The sequence below is a fragment of the Embiotoca jacksoni genome, unplaced genomic scaffold, assembly GCF_022577435.1.
Source record: "Embiotoca jacksoni isolate LCO1_2020_lvr unplaced genomic scaffold, fEmbJac1.0.p SCAF_4, whole genome shotgun sequence".
In the NCBI taxonomy this organism is placed as follows: domain Eukaryota; kingdom Metazoa; phylum Chordata; class Actinopteri; family Embiotocidae; genus Embiotoca; species Embiotoca jacksoni.
This window is the reverse complement of record NW_027185392.1, coordinates 13,631,856-13,642,390: the sequence shown is the minus strand read 5'-3', so window position 1 is coordinate 13,642,390 and position 10,535 is coordinate 13,631,856. Positions and strand designations below refer to the sequence as shown.

Here is a 10,535-nt window from a genome sequence, read left to right as displayed (position 1 = left end):
CAGATTTCAGCCTAGGAGGAGAATAAAGAGGGAGGAAGAGAAAAGAGACAAATACTAATCTGTGCTCATGGGTTGGATAGCTCACAGTCTGCCGGTAGTGACAGCACTTTGTTATCTCCATTCCCGGATTATCCGCGTCGTATTTTTGGAGTATCTAAATGGGGCATTTTAAGATGAAAGTGATTCCCACCACTGGGAAAAGTCCAAGAGTGTATCCTGGAACAGAGTGAGGAAAGGAGGAGGGAAGACAGCAGAATTTTTTCCTTTCATCTTTGCCTGAAAGAAGACGTCTCTTCTGTGGGAGAATGGGGGCAGGAGCTATGACCATCTGTGTGAGTAGAAGCTACGAAGCCCAAGTTGGCTTAAATATTTCCCATTCAACCAGTGATTAAGGGCTAAAGAATGCATAACGGGACTATGGCGCTCACCGTCAGTCTACACAGTTTTGTAATGTGTGTGTTGGATGTTCCGGTAGACCCAAATGGCTTTTTAAAATGGCAAGGAGGGGGGGAAAAAAAATCTCCTTTCCCTGCGGTAAAACTAACTTTCCGTCACTAAAACAAAGTAACTTTGCTCACAAGAAGCTTGATTTGCAGGGTGATAGTGAACACTTTTCCTTCTATTAATTAAAACAGCACCCTCCTCGCCTGTCAGCACTAATCTTAATCTGTCATCTTTTAACAGCAACATAACAGTTCAAGAGAAAAACACACTGTGAGCTTCACGTTTTCTGTCCATACCTCAAATTTATTTCCAAGCAATGATTCAACCCTCAATGAGGTCACTTTCCCAACATTTCCTGACTGGAAACAGTGTCTTTATAGGCATTACACAACTTTACAAGCCTAATTTGTATGTATTTTTTTTAAAAACTCCTTGTGTCTTGCAGTAGTGTCTTTGAGCTAAGCAGCTGTTGCTTGTGGAGCCTGTGGTGCTTTTGCTACCAGTTGCTTCAATGGCCACCCACATAGGGGGAGAGCCAGACCGAGGGGAGGAGGTGTGTGGAGGGTAGGAAAGGGAGGGTACAAGCTTGGACTTGCAATCCCCTTCCTGAGCAAGTAGAAGACATGGGTACATGGCCCGTCCTGTTAGCAGTCTATTTCTAAAAATCTTCAGAGAGACTTTTTCACTCAAACTGTGTAGGAAAATCTGACATTTCAGTAAATATTCAAGACGCTTTTCAGAGGGGGGGGAAATGAAAACTCACTCAGTCCTCGGACAGTAGCAGGCTTCTCTTTCCCTGTCAGAAGTTGTAGTGAGAAAACATTATAAAGACGGGGGAGGGGAGGAGCATTATAAGGTGAATAACAGTCAACTTGGTAAACAATAGAGGCAATTGGGTACAAACAGCGTGTGATTCCCTTTATTCTTGGCTGCTTTGGTTCACACAGCCCCCACAGATATTTGAGTTTCTCAGGCGCATCTTGACTGTAAACACTTTGAACTCTGCAAACGGATCCTGTGGTGCGAGAATTCAGTGTGAGGAGGTTGTTGTTTTTTTAACAGTTACTTTGAGACCAAAGTAGAGACAAAAGCACAAGTACGTGTTTCCAGAGGCCCCTTACCAACAACCAGGGTTTTACATCATGTCCTAAACTACATCTCAGCTGTGGTGTGAAGGTGGGAGCACTTATACTCTTCAATGTGTCCTTAAATTCTTGCATCTTGTCGTAATTCACTACAGAATGTAAATTGTTGCGCTCTCATTTTTGCAAGATGTCAAGTTCTGTCACCACTGTGCCAGACATACAGATATCATTTACAGTTACCATTTAGTGTTTTCTCAGTATTTCCTCCTTGTGTTAGAAGTTCATTGGATTATTGACCCTTTTATTGAGTTTAACATAATCAGTGTTTGTGTGTTTACCAGTGGGTTTTTTGTCGTTATTGTTAATAGGATATGAAGGAACTTTTCTATACATTCTGATTATTGCAGTGAGAGTTAACCACTTGACCGGTGCCTTTTGTTGGTCTTGGATGTCTACTGATAAAGCTGTAGACCCGATTTTAGGTTAGGTTAGGTAGTTACTTTATTAATCCCCGAGGGAAATTTTTTTTCGCTGCAGCAGCATACAGAAGCAATAAGATAATAATAGAACAATAGAAAAGCAATAAAATAGCAGTAAAATAGCAGTAAAAATATAAAATATATATATAAAATGCACAGTATATACAGTACAGTATATATCTATATATATTATATACAAAATTTTGATCTAGTTTGAGGTTGTGCGTACATGCAGACTAAGAAAACCTGGATGGGGTTAGTGTGTGTGTGTGTGTGTCTGGTAGTAAAGACAGATTTAGGGGACATCTGTTCAGTAAGACTTCTCACAATCAGATCTAGCTCAGACCAGCTTAACTCTTTAACTCCTGCAGTAGTAGTACTACGGGATGTTGCGTGTGGCGTCGGAAGGTTACAACATAAACTGTGCTGTGTACATCATTACAATGAACTATTGTGTCTATGAAATATACTATAAACTGCACCAACTGGTCGTCTAAGGATATTTTCTCATCTACCATAGAGTTATTTATTTTTCCTTTTCTTTTTTTAAAGTCTGAAGTTCTTGTGCATAACTTTGTGGAAGTACAATCATGGCTTTCTTGTTTATTCCTGTCCAAAACTCTTAGTTATAACCTATTTATATTTCAGTTCTAATCACACTTGATGATACAGCAAGTCTATTACATTAGAATATATCAAGGCCGTGTAGCCTATCAAATTTTGCTTCACCTTAAGCAGCCATCCAAGTATGAAGCAGTTTTATGCATCTGCTGGATAGCCGGACTAACCACCATGAGCACATACCACCCTGCTTTGCTTCTCAGATCCTTCTAAGTGTGAATGTATGATGTATTAGCACTGTCAGAGCATCTGCCATGGCAAAGATTTTGTTTTAGCCATTTCAGCACCATCTGTGAGGTGGGCTTTAATCAGCTGACCGGACTGTGGCAGGACTTTACCCATTCAGTTTAAACAACTAGTAACCAAGGGTACAAATTCAGTATTACGTATTCACTCCCATACTTCGAAGTTCCTTGCACAGTAAATACACTCTGCTCCTATGGACTTCATCGTGACCAAATCATATAGCCTGAGTCTTTCATTTCACTGTGTGGGTAAGTGTGAAGTGGTGAACTCTGGAATTACCATGTGTCACATGGCCTAATCGTTGCTATGGTTACAATAGTGCGCTTTGCTCAGAAGCGCAGGAAGTCTTTTCCTCCTCAGCCAGTGCCCAAAACCTGCTTCTGGTTTGTGTATATTATCTAGCTTGCTCCTGACGACTAAACAAACACAGAAATGTATTACACTGCAGGAAAATGTGCCAATTAAATAAGTAATATATCCTGCTTTAATAATACCTCATTGAATGGAGATGAGATTTCTTTAGTGTGTGTGTGTGTGTGTGTGTGTGTGTGTGTGTGTGTGTGTGTGTGTGTGTGTGTGTGTGTGTGTTAAAAGCTGGGTATCTGTATGAAGAGATCGAGACCATGTGGCACTGTTTGCCTTGATAAGTTATCAGGTATGATTAAAGCACATAAATGGTGGAAAGTACCTCAGTACATCAACTCAGCTACTGTACATGAGTTACTTGTAGTTATTGTACAGTCATTTTTTTTTTTTGCTCCTCTTTTTCAGCTCCACTACACTTGGAAGGGAAAGGTTTTATTTTCTACTTTACTTCTTTTAATGCCAGTTATTGTATAGATTAGGTTTTTGTGTAACAAATGTGTTTATAAAAAGTTAAGCATGAATTTATAGTCGACTAATCAACAGTATATAAAGTAGGTAAAATTAGATACACCTCAACCAACTGGTAGAATATTATTTACACAATAATGAATTAAAAATAACGTCCCTGTAATTGTTTATAAGATAATCAAATAATGTGCGATATAGCACTTACAAACATCCTCTTTTAAATAATGAGTAGTTTAATTACAACATGTTGAATAATTTCTTCCACCCCTCTACAGAAGTACAATTTTGAAGGTAATACTTTAAACTGTAACTGTATTTTTACATTATAATATTGCTGCTTGTTTTAAGTAAATAATCTAAGTGCTTATAGAGTTTCTGTTACTTCAGAGGACATTACACATTCAGTTCCTGCAGACCTACTCTTACCATAACCACAGCTAACTTGCTTAGCCTCACCTAAAACATAAAAACATAAACCAAGTCGTCACCCTCAAATTTTATGATATGAAGATGGGGACTTGCTTTTCACATCAAAAAAGAAGTTCAGTCCTCACAATGTGACAGTTTTGATTAATGTCCTCACAACATGGGTAATACAGGTACACACACACAACTAGATTAAAACAATGTTTGTTTAAGGCGCCAACTTGTGCATGCTTCACTTTCAGTTTATACATAAGCTTCATAAACTCCTGAAAGGCACGCACAGAAGATTTTTTTTTTGTAAAACATTTTCTCTGCCAGTCCTTCACGGCCAAATGTAAACAAGTGGACTGGTGATTCTTTCAGCTCCGGCCACAAACTCCTGCCTGATCTGTTCTCCTTACTATCCATTCATATTTATATACACGACACGTGAGAGTGTTTGTCTGCATGTGCTTTCATATGTCTATTTGTGCAGGTGAGTGTCACTCTGGCCATGACTTTAACCAAAGGTGTTGCATGGTAACCTGATATTTGTCATAGCAACACATGCACTGCCAGCCCTCCCCTTTCTCTTCCTTCCAGTGCTCAGCACATATTGTCCTTTAAGAACATGACAGTGCAGGAGGTGTGCATGCATGGGCTCCACAGAGTCGCCATCACCCTACTAACCTTTTAGTCTACGGAGTGGAGTGACGCTTCCTCCGGAGCAGGTGTCTCAGTGGTGCCTCCCGTGATGCCGGCTCTAGCGCCGCACTCTGTGCCCCGTGGCAGTAGTTGACTGCTGCTCTCTGCTCTCCCTGCAGCACAACAAGACAGCAGTGCAGGTTAAAGAAGACATGAAGAAGATGGTGCAGATGCCCATTCTGAGATCCAGAACAGTGGCAGCCAAGCACACCAAGCTGTTTGGAGCATCCCTGTTCGAGCTGCGAGAGCACGGCCTGATGGAGGGTGGAGTGCCCCTGGTGGTGCGGAAGATGGTGGAGCATCTCCGCAAGCACGGTGAGGCAAAACAAATTACATCATAAAGTAGAATTGAAATGCTGGATCATATGCCTTAAAAAAGACCATAATCATTGTTTCTTGCCAGTTCAATGCCAATCACAAGCACTTTATATTATGGGCTGTTGGGTTTTACAGATTTTAATGATTGTATGAGTGTTTCTTTTTCTCTGTTCCAGGATTCTAGTTTAACTTCATTTTAAAAAACAAACATCAAGTACAAACTACAAGAAGAAGAATTTAAGCGTGCTTGAAATATTTAACTTTTGTAATTGCACGCCTTATATAAAATATAGTAAGCATTGCACCTCCATGTTACCTAGTACACTACCAAAAAACAATTACCTTTTTAACTAAGTAACATATCAGTACACCACGGGAATCCATCAGTGTACTTTCCCCTCAGATAATATTCTAACTGACAAAGATTTATGCAGCTTTGATGTTCACTGTGATAAAAAAAAAAAACGAAAACAATTTAGGTTTTGATAATGCCGCAAACAAACAAATAGTAGCCAATTTGTCTCTCTCAAAGGTAGCAAAACTGCAAAGGAATTTAATTTAAATAATCAACGAGTATTTGTAGATAGGAGTTTAAACCAAAAAACACAGTACTCTACTGACCCACTTTATTATAATATCTTCTGTTTGACCACTAGATGTCGCTACAAGAGAGACAAACTCATTGCTCATAGCAGATGAAACTGCAGGCTTCCTAAAGTAATCAATATAGTCTACTAAACAAACTATTAATGCCAGTGCTTAGTAGTGGAGTAAAACCCCTCTCCACGCACAAAGCTATAAATCTGGCAGCTTCTTAAGCAACCGTCAGGGTACATATTACTTTCCACTTCAGATGAACTCCTGACTATTAAACATAAATATAGAAGAAAATAATATATTACCTTCTGCAGGGAAAAAAAAACAAAAAAAACCCACCAGGTCCATATTTCTTTTAAGGACTCCATCCCTAATGTTTCTGCCTCCACTCCAGTGCCACGGAGGTGAAATGGGTATTATGGTCTTTAGTGCTCAAATGTAACATCTATATTCAGAAACAGTGTCCCGGGTTTGTATCTAAGGCCCAGACACCGTCAGTCGTTCACATCCTATGCTAAAAATCGCACTAAGGCTTGTGCACTTACCGGAAACGATGGCCGCAACGTTTAAATGTTTCCCGCCAAAATATCTACCGGCGTTGTTTGGCCTTCTTCTGGTCCAGGTGTGTTCGCGCCCTGTGTCTCAGTTATGGCTTCTATCCATCACCTGTACAGTACTACTTGGAGGGGGTAGGAGTAATATTATTTGTATTGTTACGTGTTCGTCGCAATTACTGCATTTCTTCCGGCGTTATGGCTCCTCCCTCTTCCGTTACGTATCAATATGGCCAAAGTTGAGGGTAAAAAAAAAAGTGTCCAGCTTCGTACGCAAATTTTGGTCGCTGTGAGCACGAGGCTGCGCTACTCCTCACGTGTGAACGCACTTCTGCAGACAACGTAACAAGTGTACGTATGTGTGTGCGCAAATTATCCTCGGGTTAAAGGTAGTTCTTGATCATCTGCAAAATGTTTGTTGATTATTTCGCTGTTATTAATTTTTTTTGTTTGTTTTGTTTGTTTTTTTTGTCTTCTATGCAAAAATGAAGGCAGTTTTTTTTTTTTACCAAGAAAGAGGTTTATGGCCAAACCTTAGCCAAGGTACACTTTTAGCTTTTTACTAAACAAGAAAGTTCACCTGGTAATCAAAGGTTTACAAGAGTGTATATGAAAGAAACTAATTATTTTTGCAGTTTTTAAATCACAGGATGGCAAAAATGAAGTGTTAAACTTTTAGATTTATTGAGTACAAGTTTAAGCCTGATTTATTTATTTTTTTTTTTTTTTTTGCAAGAGGAAAGTTAGCAAAAAAAAAAAAAAAAAAAAAAAAGCATGGCTATTATAGGGCCAAAGGGAAATCCAGACTATATACTGGTGCTGAATGAAATATGAAGGGGTCAGACCATCCCCTGACCGTAGATATCTCTATCATACTTAATGGTTAATTGTACTGACAGTGTTGAGATATGTTATATTGGTCTAAGGATCATAAAGCATCATAAGGGCCCAATAAACTACATTTAAGTTATCTTGCGGAGTGATTGATAGCTCTTTGTACCACGTGTTTCATGTAACTAAATAGCATTTCTGCCCCTTTCCTCCAGCACTGCATCAGGAGGGTCTGTTCAGAGTAAATGGGAACGTCCGTGCTGTGGAGACCCTGAAACAGAAGCTGGAGAGTGGTGAGGATGTGGACCTTCTGTCTGAATCGGACTCGTGTACCGTGGCCAGCTTGCTCAAACAGTACCTCCGAGATCTGCCAGAGGGTCTCGTAGACTCAACAGTCCAACAGGCACTGGTACAACACTACCAAGGTAACACACCAATTTGTGGTCTCATTTGAGTCTCATTGTATCTTTAGCCTATTAGTCGTCTGCCTATTTGTCTACTAGAATTAGATGATCAGGTTTTACTGTTTTTTGACAGCCGTCATGTGATACATATCCACAGATAGTAGAGAGTAATACCTTCTCAAGTGTAGGGAGTATCTGGTGCATGATTCCGACTGCCTGGAAATCAAGGCTATTCTTAGGTGCTCAAATTGACTATTAGCAGTGCCATCTGCACATGGCAGTGCTTGAAAAGGCACTGCTGACTAAATGAGAGTCTGAGAGTCTACGTGATGTGAAGAGTGATGCACCTCATATTTCTGGTGATGATCTCTGAGGGTGTAAAGGCTAAAGTGAGTCATTTGAACCGTCAAGTGTCTGTTCTCACTCTCGGCTCTCTTTCAACACCGGGGTAAATCTTTTTGATGGGAGAAGAGTATACATTTTGGCTGCAGTATTTGCTTTGCTTTCATCGACTTCATAAATATCAGCCTGATTTTTCAGGACCTCCAGCCAAATGCACCATTAGGGAGATGCTCTTGGCTATAAATACTGAATACAATTATTTTGGTGTACTTAGTAAAATTGTTTTGTCCTCTTTTACAGTATTAAAGAATTTAAAAACAGCTGAGTCATATGATGAATTGACAGATAGTTGCAGATTAATTTGAATGAATTGTAAATATTCATGGTTCCAGAATATTTGCGTGTAGGTCATGCATTAACAAAATTAACAATGGCTTAATAGTTTCAACTCAAGTGAGACTGTTACTTGAATCAAATAAGTAAAAATGTATTCTGTCCTTGGGATGTTTTTACTTTTTGGGTAATTCTTACTAGTAATGTTATACTCTTAGTTAATATAATATTAGTGATTAATTAATAAATTCGACAGATGATTTTTCAGTTGATATTTTGAGAATTGCTCGCTTTTGAGTAATTTGTCCAGTCAAAATCCCAAACAGTTGCTGGTTAGGGATTTCAAAATCTGAGGATTTTGTGCATTTCACTATTTGTTATAAACTGAAAACCTTTTAAGGATTCTTACAGAATAAAAAAAAATTAGCTGATTGACATTACATTCTGGGAAGTTCAGGCAATTATTTGTAATTTTTTTTTTCCATAATCACAAGATTAACCATAATGAAGCATCTTAATTTTCATCCAGTGCAGTAATAATTTTGAAAAACAAAATAACTAATTTTGTAACAAAATACAATTAGATCTACATACCATATATGCACACAGTATCTGAACTTTACCCAGCTGTAAAAGGAGCTGCTGTGAGCACTCTCAACTATCCCCCCCCCCCCTCTCCCCACATACTGAGAGAGACGTACACATAGCCGCATTCATACGCATGCACACACACTCAGAAGTACGCACTCACAATTTTTGCGTCACTCAGTCTTTCAGGATCAGTAGTAATATCCCTTTATCCAACTCTGGCCCAATTATGTATCCCAAGTAATAGCATCAACATATTTTCAGGCTCTTTTCTGGTAATGGTCACGTACTATTAGTCAGCATAATTTAAGATATTACAGAGACCAGGTGCATGGGACTATCACTGCCCGCTGGAATTGGGCTGTAATACTATTTACTATACTTAAAGTTTGAATGTGGTTCACTGAAACTTTTAATCATTGAAAGTCTGTTTTCTTTTTTGTGAACTCCTGCTAAGGAATTAAAATTGCTCATGTAAGTGTAGTCAGTAGTCGTTTAATGGTTATGACTACATTGTGAGTAAATAGACCCAGGCAAAATGCCAGTGATGAGAAGTACCTTAAAGCACAGGCGTATTTATCAACCTGTCCACTAAAGATTGTTTGAAACAAGTTTCAGTTTTTTTCCTGAACAAAAAAAACTACATGGGCCGAAAGAAATTAATATATTTAGTGGGAACCCCACTTTTGATATAATCTGATATCTTGTTTATTTCTAGAGTGCGGTGATGACGGCTCCTGGTCAGATATGAGAGACCTGCTCCAGAAGCTTCCAGACGTCCAGCACAGCCTCCTGCGCTACCTCTGCCAGTTCCTCACCATCGTAGAGAGCAACCACAAGGACAACCGCATGACTGCTTTCAACCTCGCCACTGTGTTTGGACCCAGTGTTTTCCAGTGAGTTTAATATTTTCTTTAAGGGTAGATGATGTGATTATTCAGTCAAAGTTAATACCCATGAACCAATCTCATCATCACAGCAGCTTTTGCCTTTTTTTATTACCATAAATGAATGAAACTAGGTACTTGCATGTATTAGCAACAATGTTATTGAAGCCTTTGGTGGGTTACAACCCGCATTGATCAGGTTTTTTGTCCACTTGGGGGCTGCCAAGCAAGCTCTAAACACAACAAAGACATTTTGTAATGAGAGTGTTCTTAAATGGGTGACGATTAACACGTTCAGCAGACACACAGGAGTATTCAGAATCATTTAGAATCATTTTTAATTACTTATTAGTAATCAAAAGTCAAATCAAAACCGTAAAGTTGTGAGCTGAAAAAACAAGAACAACAAGCTAAAAGAGACCAAAATGCTCTGTAGAGCTGAAGACAAACAACAACAATAATAGTGTCACTGTTATCCATGGGAAAGGACCCAAATGTACAACATAGAAGGCGGCATTTGAAGCAAATTGCAAGTTTTACTCATGTCATTCTAAAATGAACCTGCAAGACGTGACAACCTGGCTGCTGACACGGGGAAAGGCAGAACTAAATACACCGACTGCTGATGCGCTACCACACCACAGGTGAGGTGGTGGGGGGAAAAAAAACAAGGGCAGGAAGTAAAACAAACAGATGCAAGAAGTGAGTGATGTCAAAATGCAACAGGAAACCCAACAGACTATAACCCTGAACCATGACAACAAGCGGTAATAGGAAGAAACAATCAGAATCAAACGTGTTGAATATTGTATTGCTAAACAAGTACCATTCAAAATGAAAGTGCCTTACTGAACACTTCCAC

The 10,535-nt window shown here is 39.2% G+C and overlaps 1 protein-coding gene across 3 annotated transcripts in view; it reads left to right on the top strand.

Moving 5' to 3' along the window:
* The first annotated feature begins 72 nt into the window (after nucleotides 1-72).
* fam13a (family with sequence similarity 13 member A) overlaps nucleotides 73-10,535 on the top strand; it is a 59,315-nt gene continuing 48,852 nt past the window's right edge. For all 3 annotated transcript variants that reach the window (XM_069168140.1, XM_069168142.1, XM_069168141.1), the window contains exons 1-4: nucleotides 73-332; nucleotides 4,939-5,134; nucleotides 7,335-7,544; nucleotides 9,505-9,682. In XM_069168140.1, coding sequence (XP_069024241.1) covers nucleotides 306-332; nucleotides 4,939-5,134; nucleotides 7,335-7,544; nucleotides 9,505-9,682 — 611 coding nt within the window. In that variant the 5' untranslated portion in view covers nucleotides 73-305. The remainder of the gene's footprint in view (nucleotides 333-4,938; nucleotides 5,135-7,334; nucleotides 7,545-9,504; nucleotides 9,683-10,535) is intronic.